At 34.4% G+C, this 26643-nt stretch overlaps 1 protein-coding gene across 4 annotated transcripts in view; it reads left to right on the top strand.

Moving 5' to 3' along the window:
- Positions 1-26643, top strand: part of CCDC178 (coiled-coil domain containing 178) — a 515145-nt gene that overhangs the window by 179171 nt on the left and 309331 nt on the right. For all 4 annotated transcript variants that reach the window (XM_054461207.2, XM_054461206.2, XM_054461208.2 and 1 more), the window contains exon 15: positions 19145-19328. In XM_054461207.2, the coding sequence (XP_054317182.2) occupies positions 19145-19328 (184 nt within the window). The remainder of the gene's footprint in view (positions 1-19144; positions 19329-26643) is intronic.

The following is a 26643-nucleotide window of genomic DNA, read 5'->3' as shown; positions in this document are numbered from 1 at the left end:
CTTACCCAGAAAGCACCTTGAGATGTTACTTAATTATTTAATCATTTAATTTCCCCCCAATTTTTACCAGGAATTAAAAATTAAATGGATAATTTTTAATAGCGGATTACATGGTGCTGAACAGAGAATTAATAAACAATTGGTAAAATAAAGTGAAAGAGAGATTAAGAGATTTGCAGGCAAGAGTCAGGTCTACCATATATCTAAGTCATGTTCCTAAAGAAGATTAAAACACAGGACAAAGAGATAATTACCAATTCATATATCAAAATAGTTTTTATATTCTTGTTTCTAACTGGTAACTATATATATATCTATTACATTTATGTATATATGCAAATAATTTTGTCTATTTTAATTATTTGCACATATAAACTGGCAAGTCTATATGTATGCAGCCAGTATATATTACATTACAAATGTATGCAAATGTAATTTTTCATTTCCTAAAGATTTATTTGCTTTTCATCCAAATCTGCTAGGTTGTTTTATGATTTTTTGTTTGACACAGATATTTAAAGCTTATCTTTTATCTCTTAAACAGTGTGAATAGTTATAATCTGCACCTAATAATTTAAATGTCTGTAGTCTTTGTAATTTGCTTCTACTTCTTATTCTTCTAGCTCATGCTTCAGTGCCTTTTTCACTTGTATTCTTGGCTATTTTTTTTTTAACCATGTGTAGTCCACTTGCTTCTGAACACTATTTGCAGAAAATCTTTGAGTCCTAGGATAAAGTTGAGTTAATCATTGCAATCTTATGTTTATGAAAAAGTTTCTATTTTTCAACTTGTGTCCTTGGATATGCTCTAGACTATGATTTTGTTTCCTACGCCATATTTAACAAAGCTCCATTTAACCAAAAGTTCTAGTGCCTTAAGAGTAGTAACATCTTCTCTATTTAGCACTCTGTCTGTAACACGTTTGTTGTAAGAAATTTGGAAAATACAGAATGTACAAAAGGAGATTGAGACCCTAACATTGTTTCAGTTCATAGAAATATAGCTATTAATATATTACTGAATTTTTTCCTTCTTACTAAATAACTAATTATGAGTTTTGATCTTATTCCCAGCATGATATAATATATTTTTCACAATATTAAACAACTGTTAAATACATCATTTATATAGCTGTATAAAAGTGTATTATATGGATGAACTATGATTTATCTACAAATTGTTGTTATTTAGATGGCTCTCATTTTTAACTACTTGTAAATATTATGGCAGTGGATTATTTTGTTTAGAAATCTTTATCAGCATATTGCCTTTTTAAAATTTAAAATAGTTTCATAGAATTTGATTCAGTATAATACTTTTAAAACTCCCACTTCATCTCTAAACGTACTTTCCAGAAAGACGATCCCATTCATGAGGCTATGCAGTACATGAGCATGTCCTCTCACACACCTGTGCTAACTTTAGTGTTATAGTTGTAACAAATCTCTCTCAATATGATAAATGAAAACTATCTTCTTAATATTGTTTTGAACTCCATTTATTTGATTACTAGGGAGGTTGAATATTTGTACATCCTCTATTGAATTCTACTTTTTCTAAATAATTCTTGTGTGTTTCCAAGGAAGAAATGAGGAACTCAAAGTTCTAAGGTGCAAAGTGGCTTTCCTAAAGTCCCACAGCTGGAGTTTAAAATCTGACTTTCTATATTCAGGTTCAGAATATTAATCTCCTCTCATTTTTTGCAGTTTAATCTGACTTAAATTTAACTGACATTTAGTAAATGTTCAAATATGCTCGATAAATCAGTCGAATAATAACAATTACAAATAGTAGATCTAATGTTAAAATTGCTGTTATTAATATTTTGGGGCACAGATAAGATGGTGGTGGGTTCACAGAGCGACACTTTTGGTGTGGCTGAAGCTTAGAGAAAGTGCATGATCTGACCTGTGTGCTTGTGTCTGGGTGTGTATGTGTGTGTTTGCATGCAATACGTGTTTTTATGTGGCAGGCCATCAGGTGAAAACATTGAGGCTAAGGAATCATCATGCCAGATAATGAGTCATTTTAAGGCATTTGGACTCAGTTGAGGACTATAGATGTCCACTAAAGAAGCCATATGATCAGACTTTCCTTTTAAATATGTCATTTTAGTGGTATTTGGATGAGTTAAGGTTGGAAAAACTAGTTTGATGATGGTACCAGACATTAAATGAAAAATGTGTAGATGAAAAAAAGGAAAGTTGGAGGGTAAATGTTGCTAGGTTTGATTGGGATTGTGTATGGCACAATACAAATGTAAGTATCTGGAAATCATTTTGATTTGTGTGTCTGAAATTGTGGAAAGATAGTCATAGAGATAGATGTTAGATGTAAAATGCAGAAGTACTTTAAATTGTCAGGCAAATATTTTCACATTTTTTCCTTCATCTGTTTCTTAAAAATTTGAATTTTTATAGATAGAACTTTTATGGAAAAATTATAACACTTGGCCATATATCAGTATAATGTAAAATTTCCCCAATATCTGATAGGGCAGAATCAATAAATATAGTTAATGGCCTTTATAGACCCTATCTACTAACCTATAGTTTGGTTTTTCATGAAATCATGAATATCTACTTAGAAAATATAAGAGAAAACCTAATTCATTAGAAAATTATACCTAAAATGCAACTAAGAAGACATACATAGAAAGTGGGAAGTTTCTATGAAGATAGTACCAAATGTGATTAAAATATACTTAAAAATGAATAGAGGGATATGTCAAAAATTTGTATGTGACCCAGTTATGAGAAAATGTCAAGTTCTAACCAAATAAATTAAAAGTCTTATCGCAGTTGTAACTAAACTCCTAATGTAGTTTTATTTTATAATTTAATAAAATAGCTAATCAAGGTAATTTTAAAATGACTATTTATGGGGACAAATAGCCCTTTGGAATATTTAAATGTGAAAAAGATTATATAACCATTAAACTCTGTGATGTTGTTCAAGGTTGAGATAGCTAGAAAACAGAAATATCAGTAGATAGCAACAGCAATCAGTTAAAAATAAAATTTAAAAGATATCTCTTACAATATAATTTTGAAACATCAAATCCACGAAATGAATCTAGCAAGAAGGTGTCTGATAATACTACCCAGAAGACTACATAATATTGTTGAAGCAAATTAAAGAAGATGTAAATCAATAGACGGGGACATACCTTGGCCATGAACTGGAACACTCACTCATGCAGGCCGGGCTCGGTGGCTCACGCCTGTAATCCCAGCACTTTGGGAGGCCAAGGTGGGTGGATCACGAGATCAGGCGGATCACCATCCTGGCTAACATGGTGAAACCCCGTCTCTACCAATAATACAAAAAATTAGCTGGGTGTGGTGGTGGGCGCCTGTAGTCCCAGCTACTTGGGAGGCTGAGGCAGGAGAATGGCGTGAACCCAGGAGGCGGAGCTCGCAGTGAGCCGGGCTCGTGCCACTACACTCCAGCCTGGGCGACAGAGCAAGACTGTGTCTCAAAAAAAAAAAAAAAAAAAAAAACTCTGATATTAAAATGTATATGGAAAATTAAAGAAGGAGAAAATATTTAACAATGTTTTAGAACTAGGCTTCAGAAATTATAATACCATTTTTCAAAATTAACAATAGAGTTCAATATGTAAAATGACTCGTTACTTGTGCTAGGGTAAAAAGATAGACCAGTGGAAATGAGTAGAAAGTCCAAAATCAGACCTATACGTATACATTCACCAGATTTGTGACAAGTGTGCCACTGTAGTGCAGCAAAGAATAAATGGCCTAATAGCCTTATGAAAAAACAACAACAAAAAAAGTCTTACCTCTACCTATCTAATAAACAATAGTCTATTTTTTTGGAACGTAGTTGTAAATGTGAAAGTTTGAACAATACAAAATTCTAAGAAAACATAGAAAAATATCAATAAATATGAGTCAGGTAAAGTTTTCTTAAACAGGAAAATAAATACCATCATAGAGAAAAAAACTGATGAATAAACATTCCATTAAGACAGAGAAAAGGTAAACCAGACTGATAAAATATATTTGTTATAGCTATATCTGAGAAGATAAATTTATAAACCAAAAAAATTGGTGAAGAAAAATTAGTAAATAATAAAATAATAAATATATAATATAATGGTAAATATAAAATAACAAAAATAATTAAAAATTATAGAAAAAGCAAATAATCAAACAAAAATCTGCAGAACTGAACAGTCACTTCACAAAAGAGGATAAACAAATGTATAGTAATCATGAACAAGTAGAATGAATAGGTAAGATATAACATAGTCATACAAAGGAATACTCTGCAGCAGTGAGAATAAACAGATTTCAGCTACACACAACAACATGAATGAATCTTAGAAACATAATATTGAGTAAAAGTAGACAAAATGGCTGTATATACTATTGATCTTGTTCAGAAGCAGGCAAAATGGTCATAGGAGTCAGGATAGCAGTTCTTATTGGGTGGTAGTGACTGAGAGAGCACACTCCTGGGATTCTGCTGGCCATGTGTAATATATATATATATATATGTATTTTTTTTTCTGAATGAGGATGGTACTGGTGTATTCACATTAAAAATTCATTGAATTATACTCTGATTTGTACTCTCTTCTGTATAAAAGTTCTACTTCAATAAAATGTTACTTTTAAAACAAATATTAAATTACATAAATTGTTAATTCAGTCCAACTAAAATGTGTTCAATCACTTATTAATCATTTATTGAATTCATATTGTATGCAGACATTATGGTAGGTTCTAAAGTTACAATATATATGTGGAAAACTTCCTGCCTTCAATGAGCCCCTAAGAAAATACATAATTATTATGGAAGTTATGTTTTTCAGTAGCTGATATGGCTTGGCTCTAAGTCCCCACCCAAATCTCATCTTGAATCCCCACATGTTGGGAGAGGGACTGATTGTGGGGGGGGTGACTGAATCATGGAGGCAGACTTCCCCTTTCTGTTCTCGTGATAGTGAGTGAATTCTCAGATCTGATTCTTTGAAAGTGTGTGGCATTTCCTCCTTCACTCTCTCTCTCTCCTGTTCAGCCATGCTAATATGTGCTTGCCTCCCCTTTGCCTTCCGCTATGATTGTAAGTTTCCAGAGGCCTCCTAGTCATGTTTCCTGTTAAGCCTGAAGAACTGTGAGTCCATTAAGCCTCATTTCTTCATATATTACCCAGTCTCAGGTAGTTCTTTATAGAAGTGTGAAAACGGACTAATACAGTAGCCTAATAAGTACAGTAAGAAATGCAAGAAAGGAGCTGGCAGGAGCTTCTGCACTGCAGCTCATTTTAGCTATTAGTGACTATCATTACCTGGGATTAAAAACCAAACAAGCAAAAAAACTTAATTCTGTGGTTTCCTTTACCCTGCTTTCTATGAAGATATTACATTTGTTAATTTTTTTCTCTTTGAAGTAATATGGCCTTGTGATGTTTTTACATATAAAATTAGAAAGATAAAATGCACAGCCTTTTTTTTACGGTTACAAACCCACCACCTTGTAACTGCTTGCACCTAGGGCCTATGTCATCATTTCCCCCATTTTTGGATCCTCAAGGACTAACCTAGTGTCTGAAACATTGTTGATGTACGTTATGTGCTATACAATATTTTCAGTAGAAAATATTTATTTGTAGTATACTATGTGTAACTTGTTACATTGTATAAAATACATAAAATAATATAGAGATTAATAATTTTTATCTTTTAGTACTTTATCTGAGAAATAGCTTCATATATCTTTATTTGTATTTCATTTAAAATATTTTCAAACAGCAATTTAATAACATTATAACTATGATTAATAAACTAATATTGTAAGTTTATACTTAGGACTAAATATATTTATATTTAAAGAAAACAGACTTAAAAAGCAGGTGTGTGAGTGTGTTTGTGTGTCTTGAACACCTGCTTTGTGTCTGACACTGTTTGAGGTGCTCATGACAATGTTTAAATTTACATTGTTGTATAGGAAAATAATAATAAACATGTTGACTAATGAATATATAATTAAAAATGTAGTCATTGGTACTCTTGTGAGGACAATAAAATTGAATAATGTGGTAGAGAATGACAGGCCAGGGCAGGGTTGAGGACTCTGCTTTAGCAAGGATATTCAGTGTCACCTCTCTGAGAAACTAACATTGGAATTGAGACCTGAATGAAGACATGTCAGTCAAGCAGGTCTGAGGAAGAGAATTCCAAGTATAAGAGGAAGCTTTGAGACAGATAAAAATTCTTTGTGCTCTGAAAAGAGAATGGAGGCCGGTGTTGCTAGAAAATTGTATGAGAGGGGTAATTCAGAGACAAATGTTGGTAAGGCAGACAGGGCTCATATACTAAAAGCTTGTAAGTGTACTAATGATAGAGGCGTATGATTAAGGCATTTTCATAATCTTACATTTTAGAGAGATCACTTGGGCTGCTTAGTGATGGATGGACTTTGGTGCATTTAAGATGGAAGGCTTTTTTTGATAATTCAAAAAAATTATAATAATTAAGATATACAGATAAAGGCTTTTACAGTATAAATGGTAGGACATTCAGATATATTTTGGAAGGGATGCTAACTCGACCTTTTGGTAGGTGGGATATAAGACGTGAAGGAAAAACTGGTTGGCTATTTGCTAAAATAACAAGAGTTTATAGATGGTATGAAGAGGATTTGGGAAGAAAAGATATGTCTCCTTAGGCCATATTAAATTTCAGATTCTTATGAGCTCTTGAAATGGTAATGAGAAGTAACAATTAGATACATTGGTTTACAGCCCAGTGATGAGGAGGATCCCAAAGACAAATTTGGAGTCATAAAATTAAACAATGGGACAGTTTGAGATGTCTAAAAAGAGAGTGTAGGCAGAGAAGTAATGAGAATTTACATTTTGTGCAATATGGACAATGGAGAACATGAAAAGTTTTTTGCTACAGAACACTTATAAATGGGGCATACACAGGGCTCACATCTTTTAAATGAAGAGCTGGGCTTACAGGCAAGTAAAGGAAATCCTCAGGGTTCAATGCATTGAAAGTAATTGAACAACTGCAGGCTGAATTCCCAACTGATGTTTAGCTGCCCTGAAAATATGGGTGGAAGAATAGCCTTGTCGAACTTGGTAAACAAGGGAATTAAATTTTAATGGCTTCAAATAATAGGTCATGGGCCATGGATCTGTGCAAGTGAAGGAGTTGGATAAAGTAAGGGCACTTAAGTGAATAGAAAAAAATCTACCCATGCATGAGCAAAGGCCAAAGCAAGAAAGTATCTGTCTACATCTGGGACCTGGGTGAAAGAAAAGGAAGTGAGAACATTCCCAGTCTGGCCTCTTTTCACAATGGTTTGATGTTTTAATTTACACCATCGAAGTGTTTTTAGAAGGCCCCAACCAAGAAATTATCATAGAAAAGTTATCCTGCTCTGCTCAAATAGTCTCTGGAGGAATAAACCCTAGACTGAGGCCATACAAGATTCTCACACAAAAAGTAAGGCTTTTAAAAATGAACTTACAAAATTATAAAGCACATAAGGAAAATTCCAACATGAATTGGAGTTATCAGAAACAATGATAAGATTCTTATGTTATCAGCAAAAATTTCAAATAAAGAATTAAATAGAACTCAGATTGTACAATTATGAGATTTATTCTATCTAAGTTTTAAATAGTTAATGGGAACAAAACAAACTAATAGAACGCTATCCAAAAAGTGCAGGCAGTTGAAAAAGAATCCACCAAAACTTGTAAAAATTAAAACTGGATTCATTTCTACTGAAGATTCTATTAATTGAATAGTAGAAAGAGCTGGGGGAAATTCATTAGTGTACCTAAAAATAGAACCCAGAATACAGCACAGAGAGAAAAAGAGAGAAAATCTGGAAGAAATATTCAAGTTGTGGAAAATAGAATGAGAAATAAAGGAAAGAATGGGGAAAGCAATATTCAAAAAGATAATGGCAGATGATCTATAATTTTTAGAACATAGATTTTCAGCTTCAAACAGCAGCATAAATCCCACACAACATAAACTCAGAAATAGAACTTTAATTTATTTAAACCATAGTTTACTCAAATTGGAAGGAGAAATTAAAGGCATGGCATGCTTTTTGTCAAACAAATGTATTCTATAGGGACAGCATCTTCATCCTTCCTCTTTAGATTCCAAGGAATAAATAATACTTTTTGTTCAAGGCCAAGGTGTCCATCTGTGCTGTTGGTCTCAACCTCTTCTGCCCTGTTCAAGACATAGTTTTACTTGTATCACTTCCATTTTTGACATCTTTAGTCACTATCTTTTTTCCTTCCTTATCTTTTTAACCTATAGACATCATTAATCCTCCTCCAATATAAAATGAAAGATTTGCTTTCATCCTATTTGTACTTATAGCAAATCACTCAATAGTTCCCTTTTACTCTTATTAAAAATTACACATAGTTAGGAATATTTGCCAGATTATTAGAAATATTTCCTTCACTATTAATCATTTATTGACATAAAGCAGTCCAGCTTCTTAAATCCCATGCTACCAAAATTTATCTTACTTAAGTGCAAAAAAAGACCTTTCTTCCTGAATCCATGAGGTCATTTTTCAGTCCTGTGGTAGGCCGGGTTTTTTTCTCTCTTTCTTTCTACATGTTACCCAAGTATTTGTGTCTATGCCCTCTTTGATGCTATCCCTTTTTGAGATTCAGGATGCTATTCTCTTGATTCTTCTGGTTCTTCCTTTAACTCTGTGAAGCTGTTCTTTTCAGGAGTCCTAGAGCAGCTGATATATCTCTGCTGTCCCTGATTAGTTTAGAGTACTAATCTCAGCCCATGTAAACCCTTGCTCCATCTCCTGTCCCAGAAATTTTGCCTGGTCCCCTTATTTTAACATGTACTGTACATTTTTTGACTCTTTAATCTCACTCAACATTCTCTAGCTCTACCAACAGTATCATTTGGAGTATCTACTCTCTCCCCTAACTTAAATCCTGCACTGTTATCCACCAAGTTACCTGTTTTGGGCATCATTCTATATCCCTCTCTCCTGGCTCACTCCAGCATCTTACCAACTTCTTTAAATATCTCTCCAATGGGTACTTTTCTTTTTCTCTATTTCAATTACCAATAAAATAAACCAGGCCCTTACTGTCTCATGATGGGAACACTATTTTCTTTCAGCAGCTTAAAAACATTTCATAGGCTCCCTACCAGCTATTGGATAAAGTCCCTGCTTCCAGACTGACAGATTGGACACTGTAAACTGTCACCTGCCCAACTTCAAACTCATCTCTTAGTATTCCTCCCATGATCTGAGTCTGTTTTAAATAAATTACCTGAAGCTGGGTAATTTATAAAGAAAAGAGGTTTATTGAGTTCATGGTTCTGCAGGCTTGGAAGTTCAAGGGCATGACCCCATCCTGGCTAGGGCTTTCGTGCTGCATCAGAACATGCTGGAGAGGGTCAAAGGGAAGCAAACAGGTACAAAGACACAAAACTTGAGAGGCATCCTGGTTTTATAACAACCCACTCTCATGGGAACTAATTAATTCCCATAAAAACTAATCCGATCTCACCAAAGCAAGAGCTCAGTATAGTGAGAACAGCACAAAGCCATTCATGAGGGATTTGCTGCCATGATTGAAACTCTTCCTGCTAGACCCCACCCCATAATACTGTCACATTGGGGATCAGATGTCAACATGGGTTTTAACAGTGACAAACAAACTATCTCCAAACCCTAGCAATCCTTATGTTCTAGCCTATTAAAATGCTTATGCATCTGAACTCATATTGTTTTCAGCTTCAGTTTGGTCTCCAATATTCTTCTGATAGGAATTTACTTTTTCTTCCTCCTCCTTCCACCTGCTCCTCCTCTTCCTTCTCTTCCTCTTCTTCTTCAGCATGTTTTTAAATCTGATTAATTCACCCTTCATATAATAGCTCAGACATTAACTGTTGCCAGAAGCTTGTCCTATTGGTAACTTATCTTCCCTTGTCTACAAACCAAAACAGTGTTAAGTGCCTCTTCCATTATTGTACTTACTATCGCACTAGAATCTGTTTTTTGTTTCCTGTTTTATTCATGAGAGTATAAACTTGTTTCCATTTATCTTCATATCTCAGTCACCTACCACAGCTGTTGACATATAATCAATGCTCAATAAGTATCCATTTAACTAACTTTCCTTGGTTCCATACTTCCCTTTTAGCACTTTCCACACTATGTATACTTACTGCCAGTTTGCTTATTTGTTGCTTCCTCTCTGGCCTGAGCTGCTTAATTGCCTTCATTGTATGTATCTGTGTGTGTGGGTGTTTCTCAATAGGTGCTGAATAAATGACATAATGAATGAATGATAGCCAAATATAAAAATTTATTCTTAGTTCTTCCTTTGCTTCAGTATCTCTGTCCTCCTATTCTCTGTGCTATATATTCTGATGTCACATCCACTTGTGTCTCTTTCTGTTCCAAAGCAAGACTAATAATTATTTTTCTTATATTTTTTCCCTCTCATTGTGTGTCATCTCACTAAAGCAGAGAACACTATAAAGAGTCATGCAGTCTTTATATACTATTTTAATTAACAAAAACTGTCTATTGAATCATTTGTGTTATTCAGTGCAGGTAAGCAGTATGTATATATTACCCTCAATTTATTTAATCTTGATTACAACTTTGATGATAGGTATTATTAAATTAATCTTACAGATAAGGAAATTGAGTATGAAACCATCCTCCCCAATTACATAAGGAGCAATCAGGATTTGAATACAGGTCTACTTAACTCCAACATTTATGTTCTTTCCACTTAGCAACACAGCCTCTTCTCTTCCGTTAGCTAAGTCTTGATTCTTATTTCTGACATGCTACAGAAGATTTTGGACACAAAACCTACTTCAAAAAAAATCAAAAGCTTGTGGTTTAACTTAATTCTCTATCTCTACATTTGACTATATCCATTGTTTATCTCAGAAAGCTCTGTTCTTCTTACTCTCTCCTTTATTTGTTATCTTTTTTAACTCTACCATTTATCTGAATCACCTTCCCCTTAGTCCCAGTTTCTCTTTTTCCTTAAGTCCAAACATAATTTAATGGTTAAAAAGCAAATCACTGATTTCATAAGTCTAGTGAATATCCCCATGAAACATCCTCATATTGGAACTGTTATGTACACTAAGATTCCACTAGAAAACTATCTCAACATTTGATGTCATTTCCAGACTTTTACACTATTTAAATAAATTACATAATTACTGCAATATATGATATACTGTTCATATATAGTTTACCTTCAGAATGCCAACATTAAAACACAGATGCCATATTTGTTAACAGACTTTGTTCAGTTATCCTATACATACAAATATTTACTAGACCTTTTTGTGACAACGATGATGATATGATTGTTTACCTTGCAGAAACAGTTTATAATTTGATAACTTTGTCTTTCAAACCAATGAGCATCCATTAGAAATAGACCCTTTACATTTGGGACATTTGACTTGAGCAAACAATTTTACTTGACTTATTCACATGATAGACAGGGTTCAAAAACCTAAGTCAAGGAAAATGAGCTTGTTTAAAATGATTTGAAATTGATTAACTTAGATTTAGTTTGCTTGAAATTAACTGTGTGGTATGAATTTCTATATAGTCATTTTCTTACATTCAAGCTCTGTAAAATATTCTAAATATCTATTTCTAGTGTTCAACTGTATCTTAAGCAAGACAATGCCATTGTAACTGCAGTGAGCCGAAGATGGGGTTGGTAATTGAGGGAAATGAGCAAAAAAGCTATTGAACAATATAGAGATATACTGGCATATTTTATGAAGTTTGTTTTTTAAGAAGTAACAGTGTGGTGATTTATTTGTAGAGATAGCAATTTGAATATTACTGAAGTTGTTAAATAGCCTGGAATACCTAGAATGAATCCACAGGGTACTGTGTTTTTCATACCCATTTAGCTATGTTTTACCAGTCTATTAATTTGAGTTGCTTCACAGAAGTGTCAAATTCTTCTTTTTCCAGCATTGCACAACAAACTTTTGCATCAATGTTTTAAATGATTTTACTTTTGGTTTTTAATTTTTTTCAGACATTAAAAGACAAAAGTATACAAATAATGCATTAAAATGATACATACGTAATCTAAAATTAACTACTCCCCGACATGTTAGCCCATTTTAGAGTTTTTTTTCCAAGAGTTAAATACTAAAAATAAATTATACTTTCTATTCCTACTTTCTACCTCTGCAGAGGCATTGAAATATGAATTTGGGTGATACAGTCCATGCAAGAACTTAGACTTTCAATCCATTAGCTTTCTCATTTTCAACAGTCTTTTCTCCCATCCTACACCAACCACCTTCTCTTATAGTTTTACTCTGTTTTTGTCATTTCCAAGTATTGAGTTATTTCCTGGTCTCAGTTTTAAGTATCCACTCTCAGATAACCAACACCTCTTTTTCTAACTTACTCTACTAGCACCCAACAAATTTTTGACACTATGATGACCAATCTATCATCCTTACTACATTTATATATCCCACCTTATTGTCCTTCTTTCCCTTCTTACAGAACCTAGTTACATTGGATCAAAATAAGCACATATTTAAATAACATTCAAGACTGAATTTTTATGACTTGAAAAGCCCTATCGCTACCTAAACCAGCAGCTTTCTTCATTGAACTTTTCCTAGCAGCTGAATGTGGCTAAAATAAAACACAAGTGTGCTAAGTAGCCTCACAGGGTGGATCCTGGTTTGGTGGGCCCTAGAGATTATAGTATATGGGGGCAGTAGATAAAAGAAAACAATATTATGAATACAGAATGCCCACAGTCACTTGAATACCACTTGACAGAGGAGACCTTATATTAGAAAGAGAGAATGATCTTCATCAGTTTTGATTAAAATATCTTGTTTCTACAAACTTTATAAAAACATATGACCATGTGAAAACACTGCTAGGGAGACACTCAAAGGACTTTGGAAGGGGCTGCGGCCAATTAAAGGCCCTCATGTTTAAGCTTCATTAGCAGCACAATAAATTTACTTCTGAGTAGAACTTAAATTCTGTGACCATAAATCTCAAGTGATATTCAGCATGACCAAGAAATTTCTAGACAGCTCCACTTTTCTGATGACTATTTTGTATCTTCTCCCTCTTTTGACTCCTAATACCCATATTATCCTCATTTTAAACTAAGCATCCTCTTCATAGGGAGTATAGATATAATGAATGAGAATTATCTCAATCTCTTACCAGCTTACTGGTACACAATACGAGTATATCCTTTTTTCCATGAATCATTATTCATCTTTAGCAGCACATGAGCTTTACATAATATTGCTCATTTTATAAAGTGTGAAAACACAGAATAAACCTTAGTCCTGTAACTCATCTCTTTCTATTCTTTTTTGTAGCAAAACTTTAAAAAATAAACACGTCTATTTCTGTGAACTCACAGTTAATTCTCTATTGAATCCACTCAACCAGGCTTTTCTCAGTGTCATATTCTGGATCCAATGTCAATTTTTCTCCTTAATTTGAAGGTATTTTTTATTGTTTTCTTATTCAGTTTTGCTTGGTAGGACATCTGATGACATTTTGGATATAATTTCTTTGTAAATAATTTGTCTTTTCTCTCTGGGAACTTTATAATTTTCTCTTCTTATTTAAGAGTTCTGAAATTTCACAATTTTGTTTGTAGCTATGTCTGTGTGTGTAATTTTTTCAGTTTAGCACTAAGTAAGATTATTCAATTTGATGATCCTTGTTGGGTTTTCGTACTGAAATTTTGCGGGTATAGTTTTGCTATATACACCTGCTACCTATCTATTCTATTTCCTGTCCTATGATGTTCTGATAGGAGTCTGATAGTTGATTTGTGAATTGTTTCTTATAATTCTGCGTTTTTTATTACATATTTTGAAAATATATAGTCAGAGATATTGAAGTAAATAAGTATTTCATTTCTTGTTGAATTGTTTTCTTTTAATATCTACTTTTACCTTGTTTCTTTTTCATGATTTTCTCATTAAATTATATTTTCTGATATTACTGTTGCTGCACTAATGTTTATTTTCAAATTTTTGAGTGGTTTAGTCCCCAGTCTTTATTTTTTAGGCAGCAGTGAATCTTATTTTTTAAACATAATCTGATGATATTAGTAGGTGTACTTTAGACATGTGTATTATGATAAGCCTAATTAGTGACACTAGTTTTAAAACATGTTTAGATAATTATAGACATTTTAAATTAATCTGGAATTATTTAGTTTTTCTACTATCCTCCTGAGCATTACATATATTTTTGCAAAAAATAAATTACTATTGAACATCTTTACACTTGTCCTATTTTTTAAATAGTTATATGGTGCCTTGGTTTCACTTTTAAATAATAATTTTTCACAATCAATACATACATTTGCTGACATTTCTCATTCATTTTTGTTTTTATATCTTCTTGTTTATCCTTTTTGCTCACTTTCCAGTGGCTAAAATGATTCTTTAATAGTTATTTTAATAAAGAGACAGCCAAGTCATGAGTGAACTCCCATTCACAATTGCTTCAAAGAGAATAAAGTACCTAGGAATCCAACTTACAAGGGATGTGAAGGACCTCTTCAAGGAGAACTACAAACCACTGCTCAATGAAATAAAAGAGGACACAAACAAATGGAAGAACATTCCATGCTCATGGATAGGAAGAATCAATGTTGTGAAAATGGCCATACTGCCCAAGGTAATTTATAGATTCAATGCCATCCCCATCAAGCTACCAATGACTTTCTTCACAGAATTGGAAAAAACTACTTTAAAGTTCATATGGAACCAAAAAAGAGCCCACATTGCCAAGTCAATCCTAAGCCAAAAGAACAAGGCTGGAGGCGTCACGCTACCTGACTTCAAACTATACTACAAGGCTACAGTAACCAAAACAGCACGGTACTGGTACCAAAACAGAGATATAGACCAATGGAACAGAGCAGAGCCCTCAGAAATAATACCACACATCTACAACCATCTGATCTTTGACAAACCTGACAAAAACAAGAAATGGGGAAAGGATTCCCTATTTAGTAAATGGTGCTGGGGAAACTGGCTACCCATAGGTAGAAAGCTGAAACTGGATCCCTTCCTTACACCTTATACAAAAATTAATTCAAGATGGATAAAAGACTTAAATGTTAGACCTAAAACCATAAAAACCCTAGAAGAAAACATAGGCAATACCATTCAGGACATAGGCATGGGCAAGGACTTCATGTCTAAAACACCAAAAGCAATGGCAACAAAAGCCAAAATAGACAACTGGGATGTAATTAAACTAAAGAGCTTCTGTACAGCAAAAGAAACTACCATCAGAGTGAACAGGCAACCTACAGAATGGAAGAAAATTTTTGCAATCTACTCATCTGACAAAGGGCTAATATCCAGAATCTACAAAGAACTCAAACAAATTTACGAGAAAAAAACAAACAACCCCATCAAAAAGTGGGCAAAGTATATGAACAGACACTTCTCAAAAGAAGACATTTATGCAGCCAACAGACGCATGAAAAAATGTTCATCATCACTGGCCATCAGAGAAATGCAAATCAAAACCACAATGTGATACCATCTCACACCAGTTAGAATGGAGATCATTAAAAAGTCAGGAAACAACAGGTGCTGGGGAGGATGTGGAGAAATAGGAACACTTTTACACTGTTGGTGGGACTGTAAACTAGTTCAACACTTGTGGAAGACAGTGTGGCGATTCCTCAAGGATCTAGAACTAGAAATACCATTTGACCCAGCCATCCCATTACTGGATATATACCTAAAGGACTATAAATCATGCTGCTATAAAGACACATGCACACATATGTTTATTGCGGCACTATTCACAATAGCAAAGACTTGGAACCAACCCAAATGTCCATCAATAGTAGACTGGATTAAGAAAATGTGGCACATATACACCGTGGAATACTATGCAGCCATAAAAAAGGATGAGTTCATGTCCTTTGTAGGGACATGGATGAAGCTGGAAACCATCATTCTCAGCAAACTATCGCAAGGACAAAAAACCAAACACTGCATGTTCTCACTCACAGGTGGGAATTGAACAATGAGAACACTTGACACAGGAAGGGGAACATCACACACCAGGGCCTGTTTTGGGGTTGGGGAGGGGGGAGGGATAGCATTAGGTGATATACCTAATGTAAATGATGAGTTAATGAGTGCAGCACACCAACATGGCACATGTATATATATGTAACAAACCTGCACATTGTGCACATGTACCCTAGAAGTTAAAGTATAAAAAATAAAAATTAAAAAAAAAAGACTTTCTGGTAAATTTTCTTCAGCTATGTCAATTTAGCTCATCAATCTTGAATAATAATTTGGCAATGTATGGAACTATAGCTTCACGTTTATTTTGGCTTAGATTTGAAGATAATAATTTTCTCTTGGCATTTATTACATCACTTTGTATGTCCTTAATAAGTATCTTTAATATTCTACTGTTTCATCACTATATCTTTAGCTGTAGATTTTTTATTTTTATAATGTTCAGTACTCACAACTAATTTTGTTATCTGGTCTGTGGTCCTATTTTTTTCTCAAGTCTAGAAATTTCTCGCATTTTTAAACTAATCTTCTTCATAGGTAGTATAGAAAATTTCTCTAGTCTTTACACAACGTATCTTATTATTGTTCCTTCTGCAAATCAAATGGAATGTCGCTTAACACATACTCAAACACATATGACATATTCGTCCCACTCCGTTTAATGCATGGACTGTGTTTTCCACAAAACAAATACATGTATAAACATGCACAACATATATACACATACATACACAAAGATTAACACACATGCACACAGTAAACACAAAAAGTATCCACAAACACAAATATGCATGTGTACACAAACATAAGTACACATAGACTCAAAAGTATACATATACTACGTATAGACACAAACGTGCCACACATATATATTGTGTGTGCTTGCACACACACACAACCCCCCCATATTTTTTGTGCTGTTTGAGTAAATACCTTAGTACTTCATTCCTACCTATTTATCCAAAACTCTGACTCTTCTCAGTTTGGAGTTTTTTGGTTCTATTTCAAAACTATTTTAATTATTTCTGTCCATATTTCTTTTCATTATTCCTTAAAATTTGTTGTCTTCCCCATCTATCTATTTTTGTCTAATTTCTGCCGTGTGTCAAAATTTCTTTTCCTTTTACAAAATTAGTGATTTCTTTACTTAGATCTTTGAGCATTTTAAATATACTTATTTTAAGTTCTTTGTCAGAATGTTTCATAAAATCAATATCACCTAAAGTGCTTTGGGTTCACACTCTGATTGCTAGGTCTTTGGAAACAAGATATTTCTTAATGTTTTGGTGTCTTTTTTGAGGCCTCCCATTCTAAATAAGCAGGTCTCTTTTCTCTCTCTGACTTTGTCTCTCTGTCTCTCTCACATACACACACACACACACAACACACTCACGTACATACACATACACCCCTCTCTTTCTCTCATACACACATATCTTCTTGTTTATCTCTTTCCAATTGAAATTATGTCATTGCTTCTACCTCACCCTACTTGGTCCCAATTAACCAATCTTTAAATTCTTCCATTTGTGGTCTTCTTTTCTGATTCCCAGTGATCATGCAAAGATGATATGGAGGATAACATTATTGCAATTACTGATTCAATAGGCAGCATGGTTGAGTTATTGGTCTCAGGATCTGTTCTCCTCAATGCCTTTGCTCCTTGCTCTCTATGTATCTTTAGCCCCAGTCAGTGAATGATCCTTTCACATCAAGCACAGCTCATGCAAAGCCCTGCCATGAGTCAGTGAACCTTGCACTGGTCGCTCATCTGGTGCAACACCTTCAGCTAGTTTTATGCTTCTTCTCCTCTACTTATGCTTTGATTTTCGACCCCATTTCTAGTCTACCTTGTTTGTGAGCCTAGCTATGTCTCCTGCTTGCCCCGAATGTATGTTTATTCTTATTTCTACATCATTCTTTCATCCTATTTTGGAATAGGTGAAAATGAAGGATCAATGCAGCTCATCATCAGCTGATTTGGCCACATTAATTCAATCTTCTCTGTGTTCTGTTAAGTGAAAGCTAATCATGTGTATTCATCCCAACCTCTTGAGCAGTGCTACTTGAATGAACTGTGGTCTGCAACCAAGTGTCATCAACCTGGCACCTATTCTCAGACCCATCCTGCATCTACTGAACCACATTCTGAGAGTGAAGCCTGGGAATCTGTGACTTTCAAAGCTCTCCCTGTGATTTTTATGTATATGCAAGGTTTAGATACTGCTCCAGTTAATATCTATAGTTTGCTTTCTGATTGCATGTTAGAATCACATGGAGTGCTTAAAAATAGTGATGCTGGAGCTTTACCCCAGATTGATTGTATGTTATTATAAGCCTACTAATCCATCCAGAATTTTTAGAAACACAAAGTTTTATTAAATGCTTTGCAGGTTATTATAATGTGGAGTTAGTGTTGAGAACCATTGCTTTATTCAAGTGGTTCTCAACAGGGATGATTTTGTACCTTTAGGGGATTTTTGGCAGTGGCTGGAGACATTTTTGGCTGCTACAACTGAGACAGTGCTACTGGCATCTAGTGGGAGATGCTGCAAAATATCTTACAATGCACAGGACATCCCACCTACAAAAAGAATTGTGCCACCACAAATGTCAATAATATCGAAGTTGAGAAACTTTGCTCTTTTATATGCTTTGGTTTTTGTTTAGGCTTTTCCATTGAACATATTCTCTAGTAAAAACACCTTTATGGAAGTCACAAATTGAAATGGAAAGGAGTATAGAAGGGATTTTGAATGTTCAAAAAGGCAAGCACCCGGATTCCCCAAGCCTTTCTTATTGATGCTCTTATGCTTCTGAAATTGGAAACAGCCTGACAATTAGGGGTAACCATCAGAAGCAGCAGAATAAATGGAGTCCTAGGACACATGTTCTGTCTTCAAGTTTTAGCTAATTATCCAGCAATTTTGTATTTTTGACAACATAAAATATGATCTTATTCTTTTTTACTATTACTGAATGTTTGTCTCACTATATACTCAATAATATTAATTTTTGCTTTACTTTTACAGTATAAGGAAAAAATCAGAATATGAATCTGAAATAAAATATTTGACAACAATGAAGTTAAAGAATGATAAGCATCTCAAGAACATCTATAAGGAGGCTTATCGCGTCGGTACTCTTTTCCACATAACCAAACACAAGACAGATGAAATGGAAGATAAAATAGCAGAAGTGAGAAGAAAGTTCAAGGTTGTGTATCTTTGTGTTCCTGTTACTCATGATGAAAAAAGAGTAGTTTGCCTGAATTGTATCGATTTCCTCTTGATAATTAGATTTTAATTTAAGGATTAACAGTCTTTTCAAAAACTCACTTCTTATAAATGAGAAGAAAACCACCTCTCTCCAAAGGCTCAGCTTGAATAGAAGAGGATGAGGGCTCAATGTAGCTAATCCACAATTGTTTCTACTTTTTGCTATTATCAACCATAAACTACTTGGAGCACCAGGAGTGTGGTGCTCAGTTCATCTTTATCCTATATATCTAACACATAATAATGTCTGCCTATAGTAGGAAGAAGGGATTCTGAGAGGTGTTCGTCTACCTTATGTAATGTGAGAATAGAAAGTACCTCTAGTAGGCCTATGAGTTGTTGAATTCTAGAGTACCTGGAAATTTGTAGACTACATTTCTGCAGAAATAATTGCTCACATGCTTCAAACCCACGCCTAAGTGAGAGACGTATTGGATAGCAGCTCTCTGCCATTTGTGGTAGAGGCTTTGTATTAGTCCATTCTCACACTGCTATGAAGAAATACCTGAGACTTAGTAATTTATAAAGAAAAGAGGTTTAATTGACTCAGTTCTGCATGGTTGGGGAGGCCTCAGTAAACTTACAATTACGGCAGAAGGCACCTCTTCACAGGGTGGCAGGAATGAGAGCCAAGCAAATGGGGAAGCCCCTTATAAAACCATCAAATCACATGAGAACTTACTCACTATCATGAGACTAGCATGGGGGAACTGCCTCATGATTCAATTATCTCCACCTGGTCCCGCCCTTGACATGTGGGGATTATTACAATTCAAAGTGTGATTTGGGTATGGACACAAAGCCAAACCATATCAGACTTGCAAAGTCCACCCCACTTTACTGCACCTGCAGGGCCACTTCAACAGGCTGCTTTCATCCATCTTACACACATACGTGTCTCCTGTCTTTGCTATTTTCTTATTAAAGACTTACGAGCAAAAAAAAAAAAAAAAATACCTAGAAAATATACAGTCTGTACACCATTTCCAACATCTGTTGCTAGCATTATCGTCAGTGAATACTTTCCTTTGTGATATCTGAATTTCGGATGTGTAAGTGTTTCTGTACTGAAAGATTGGGGTGTTTTTCCCACATTGAATCCAGCTGTTCAAATGACCTATGTCTCTCCTAATGGGTGTTGAATGGGTTAATCATATCTTCTATGAGATAAGTGAGTAAGCAAAGTAAACATGCATAGAAGAAATTAAAATGCAAGGCATATGATTCTATGGTTTAGCATATACAATAATATTGTAGATGTTTATAATTTTTTAAATAATATCAATATATTTCTGTATATTGGTCAGTTAATTTTTTCTTCTTTGAGGATATCAATGAAGATATCATCATCCACTTACTTGGCCACTTAACTGTGTATTTTAATTTTTCTAATTGACTCAAAACCTTTGTCATCTTTCATATATTTTCCCCGTGGCTGTCACAAACTACATTTAATTCTTCGAACATATTGCTTCATTTATCTGAGGTACTCACTTATGAAAGAGATGTTGCACTGGATTATTTATTTTTCTAAATTTTTTTGATACCATAAAATGGAACTTATAGATTCAATGCAAGTTTGATGTAACTCTACTGTAATTGCTTTGCCAGCCCAAAATAGAGTGCCCCCTTTTCTGTTATTTTTAATTTTATTTTTTAAATTGACATATAATAATTGTAGATATTTATTGGGTACATAGTGATATTGCCATACATGTAGAATATAGTGATCAGATTAAGGTAATTAACATATCCATCATCTCGAACATTTATCATTTCTTTGTGATGAAAATATTCAATATCATCTTTCTAGCTATTTGAAAATGTATATTATTCTTAACCATAGTGATCCTACAGTAGTATGGAACACGAGAACTTATTCCTTCTATCTAGCCATCATTTAGTATCCTTTAAAAAATATCTGTGTCCTACTTCCTCCAACCCACCCCACTTTTCAGTATTCTCTGTTCTTTTTACTTTTGTGAGATCAATTTTGGTTAGTTTTCACATATGAATGAGATTATGTAGTATTTAACTTTCTATTCCTGAGTTACTTCACTTAACATAATGTCCTCCAGTTCCATCCATGTTTCTGCAAATGATAGGATTTCATTCTTTCTTATGGCTCAATAATATTCCATTGTGTATATATACCACTTTTTGTTATCCATTTATCTGTTGTTGGACACCTAATTTGATTCCACATCTTGGCTATTGTGAATAGTGCCACAAAAAAAAAAAAACATGGGGATACAGATGTCTCTTCAATATATGAATTTCCTTTGGATAAATAAACAATAGTGGGATTGCAGGATGATATAGTACTCCTATTTGCAGTTTTTTGAGGAACCTCTGTCCTGCTGTCCATAGTGTCTTTACTAATTTTAATTCCTACCAACAGTATATGAATTCTCTTTTTTCCACATCTCACCAGCATTTGTTATTTTTTCATATTTTTATACTATCCATCCTAACTGGAGTTTGATGATACAGTTGTGGTTTTGATTTGCATTTATCCAGTAATTAGTAATGTTGAACTTTTTTTCTTGTATTTGTTAGCAATTTGTATGATTTTTTTTTGAAAAATATCTGTTCAGATCATTTGCCCATTTTTAAATCAGATTTTTTTTTTCCTGTTGAGATGTTTTAGTTCCTTGTGTATTCTGGATATTAATCCCCTGTTGGATGAAAATATTATAAATATTTTCTCTTGTTCTTTAGGTGGTATTTTCACTCTGTTGACTGTTCCCTTTGCTGTGCAGAAGGTTTTTAGTTAAATATAATGTAATTTGTTTATTTTTGTTTTTGTTGTCTGTGCTTTTGAGGTCTTAGGAATAATATCTTTTCTTGAGCCAATGTTCTGAAGCATTTATCCTATGTTTTCTCCTAGTAGTTTTGTAGTTTGGGGTCTTACAGTTAGGTCTTTGACCCATTTGGAGCTGATTTTTGTATAGAGGGTCTAGTTTCATTCTTCTGCAGGTGGATATCCAGTTTTCCTAGCACCATTTATTGAATAAACTGTCCTTTCCCAATGTAGGTTCTTGGTGCCTTTGTCAAAAATCAGTTGGCTGTAGATATGTGAATTAATTTCTGGATTTTCTGTTCTGTTTAACTGGTCTATGTGACTGTTTTTATGCCAGTACCATGCTGTTGTTTTTATGCCAGTACCATGCTATCTTTGAACACAGCTTTGTAGTGAATTTTGAAGTCTGGTAGTATAATGTCTACAGCTTTGATCTTTTTGCTTAGGAATGCTTTGGTAATTTGAAGTCTTTTGGGGTTCCATACACATTTTAAGATGATTTTTTCTTTTTCTATTAAGAACATATTTGGTATTTTTATAGGAATTTCATTGAATCTGTAGATTGATTTGAGTAGTATGGTTAACATACTATTTTAACAATATTAATTGTTTATCAATTTTTAACAATATTAATTTTAACAATATTAATTTTTCCAATCCATGAGCATTGGATGTTTTTCCACTTTGTTTGTATCCACTTCCATTTCTTTTATCAATGTTTCATAGATTTCCTTGTAAAAGTATTTCACTTCATTAGTTAAATTTATTCTTCAGTATTTTATTTTTATTTTTTATAGCTATTATAATTAGGATGGCCATCTTATTTTTTTCAGCTAGTTCATTGTTCATGTGTAAAAATGCTACTGAATTTTCATATTGACTTTGTATCTCACAACTTTAAGGAATTTATCAGTTCTACAATTTTTTTTGGTAGAGTCTCTCTCTCTACACACACACACACACACACACACACACACACACACGATCATATAATCTGCAAAGAGGGTCAATTTGATTTTCTCCTTTTCAGTTTGGATGCCTTTGTTTGTTTTTCTTGCCCAGTAGCTCTGACTAGGACTTCTAGTGGTATATTGAATGAGATTGGTAAGAGTGGGCATGCTTGTCTTGTTCTAGTTCCTAGGGGAAAGACTTTTAGCTTTTCCCCACTCAATATGATCTTAGTTGTGGGTTTGTCATATATGGACCTTATTGTGTTGAAACATTTTCCTTCTGTACCTAATTTATTATGAGGTTTTATCATGAAGAGATGTTGAATTTTATCAAATGCTTTTTCTGCATCTATTAAGATAACCATATGCTTTTTGTCCTTTCTTCTGCTGATGTATGTATCACATTTATTAATTTACATGTGTTGAACCATACTTTCATTCCTGGATAAATTTCACTTGATTATGGTGTAATATCTTTTTGATGTGTTGTTGGATTCAGTTCGCTAGTGTTTTGTTTAAGTTTTTGCCTCTATTTTCGTACATATTTGCCTGCAGTTTTAATTTTTTGTTTTCCTCATCTGTATTTGATATTGAGGTTATGCTGGCCTCATAGAATGACCTAGGAAGAATTTTCTCTGCCTTAATTTTGTGAAATAGTTTCAGAAGAAATTGTTTCAATTCTGCTTTAAAGGTTAGTAGAATTCGGCAGTGAAGACATCTAGTCCTGAACTTTTCTCTGTTGGAATACTTTTTAGAACTGATTCAATCTTGTTACTTGTTATTGGCCTGCTTACGTTTTCTATTTCTTCTTGATTCAATCCTGGTAGATTGTATGTATCCATTTCCTCTAGGTTTATTATTATTATTATTATTATTATTATTATTATACCTTAGGTTTTATGGTACATGTGCGCAATGTGCAGTTTAGTTACATATGTATACATGTGCCATGCTGGTGCGCTGCACCCACTAACTCGTCATCTAGCATTAGGTATATCTCCCAATGCTATCCCTCCCCCCTCCCCCCACCCTGCAACAGTCCCCGAAGTGTGATGTTCCCCTTCCTGTGTCCATGTGTTCTCATTGTTCAATTCCCACTTATGAGTGAGAATATGCGGTGTTTGGTTTTTTGTTCTTGCGATAGTTTACTGAGAATGATGATTTCCAATTTCATCCATGTCCCTACAAAGGACATGAACTCATCATTTTTTATGGCTGCATACTATTCCATGGTGTATATGTGCCACATTTTCTTAATCCAGTCTATCATTGTTGGACATTTGGGTTGGTTCCAAGTCTTTGCTATTGTGAATAATGCCGCAATAAACATACGTGTGCATGTGTCTTTACAGCAGCATGATTTATAGTCCTTTGGGTATATACCCAGTAATGGGATGGCTGGGTCAAATGGAATTTCTAGTTCTAGATCCCTGAGGAATCACCACACTGACTCCCACAAGGGTTGAACTAGTTTACAGTCCCACCAACAGTGTAAAAGTGTTCCTATTTCTCCACATCCTCTCCAGCACCTGTTGTTTCCTGACTTTTTAATGATTGCCATTCTAACTGGTGTGAGATGGTATCTCATTGTGGTTTTGATTTGCATTTCTCTGATGGCCAGTGATGGTGAGCATTTTTTCATGTGTTTTTTGGCTGAATAAATGTCTTCTTTTGAGAAGTGTCTGTTCATGTCCTTTGCCCACTTTTTGATGGGGTTCTTTGTTTTTTTTCTTGTAAATTTATTGGAGTTCATTGTAGATTCTGGATATTAGCCCTTTGTCAGATAAGTAGGTTGCGAAAATTTTCTCCCATTTTGTAGGTTGCCTGTTCACTCTGATGGTAGTTTCTTTTGCTGTGCAGAAGCTCTTTAATTTAATGAGATCCCATTTGTCAATTTTGGCTTTTGTTGCCATTGCTTTTGGTGTTTTAGACATGAAGTCCTTGCCCATGCCTATATCCTGAATGGTAATGCCTAGGTTTTCTTCTAGGGTTTTTATGGTTTTAGGTCTAACATTTAAGTCTTTAATCCATCTTGAATTGATTTTTGTATAAGGTGTAAGGAAGGGATCCAGTTTCAGCTTTCTCCATTTGGCTAGCCAGTTTTCCCAGCACCATTTATTAAATAGGGAATCCTTTCCCCATTTCTTGTTTTTCTCAGGTTTGTCAAAGATCAGATAGTTGTAGATATGTGGCATTATTTCTGATGGCTCTGTTCTGTTCCATTGATCTATATCTCTGTTTTGGTACCAGTACCATGCTGTTTTGGTTACTGTAGCCTTATATAGTTTGAAGTCAGGTAGCGTGATGCCTCCAGCTTTGTTCTTTTGGCTTAGGATTGACTTGGCGATGCAGGCTCTTTTTTGGTTCCATATGAACTTTAAAGTAGTTTTTTCCAATTCTGTGAAGAAAGTCATTGGTAGCTTGATGGGGATGGCATTGAATCTGTAAATTACCTTGGGAAGTATGGCCATTTTCACGATATTGATTCTTCCTACCCATGAGCATGGAATGTTCTTCCATTTGTTTGTATCCTCTTTTATTTCCTTGAGCAGTGGTTTGTAGTTCTCCTTGAAGAGGTCCTTCACATCCCTTGTAAGTTGGATTCCTAGGTATTTTATTCTCTTTGAAGCAATTGTGAATGGGAGTTCACTCATGATTTGGCTCTCTGTTTGTCTGTTATTGGTGTATAAGAATGCTTGTGATTTTTGTACATTGATTTTGTATCCTGAGACTTTGGTGAAGTTGCTTATCAGCTTAAGGAGATTTTGGGCTGAGACAGTGGGGTTTTCTAGATATACAATCATGTCGTCTGCAGACAGGGACAATTTGACTTCCTCTTTTCCTAATTGAATACCCTTGATTTCCTTCTCCTGCCTAATTGCCCTGGCCAGAACTTCCAACACTATGTTGAATAGAAGTGGTGAGAGAGGGCATCCCTGTCTTGTGCCAGTTTTCAAAGGGAATGCTTCCAGTTTTTGCCCATTCAGTATGATATTGGCTGTGGGTTTGTCATAGATAGCTCTTATTATTTTGAGATACGTCCCATCAATACCTAATTTATTGAGAGTTTTTAGCATGAAGAGTTGTTGAATTTTGTCAAAGGCCTTTTCTGCATCTATTGAGATAATCATGTGGTTTTTGTCTTTGGCTCTGTTTATATGCTGGATTACATTTATTGATTTGCGTATATTGAACCAGCCTTGCATCCCAGGGATGAAGCCCACTTGATCATTGTGGATAAGCTTTTTGATGTGCTGCTGGATTCTGTTTGCCAGTATCTTATTGAGGATTTTTGCATCAATGTTCATCAAGGATATTGGTCTAAAATTCTCTTTTTGGGTTGTGTCTCTGCCCGGCTTTGGTATCAGGATGATGCTGGCCTCAAAAAATGAATTAGGGAGGATTCCCTCTTTTTCTATTGATTGGAATAGTTTCAGAAGGAATGGTACCAGTTCCTCCTTGTACCTCTGGTAGAATTCAGCTGTGAACCCATCTGGTCC

The sequence above is a fragment of the Pongo pygmaeus genome, chromosome 17 (genome assembly GCF_028885625.2).
Source record: "Pongo pygmaeus isolate AG05252 chromosome 17, NHGRI_mPonPyg2-v2.0_pri, whole genome shotgun sequence".
In the NCBI taxonomy this organism is placed as follows: Eukaryota; Metazoa; Chordata; class Mammalia; order Primates; family Hominidae; genus Pongo; species Pongo pygmaeus.
Note: the sequence above shows the minus strand (reverse complement) of the source record. Positions and strands in the feature narration are given on the sequence as shown.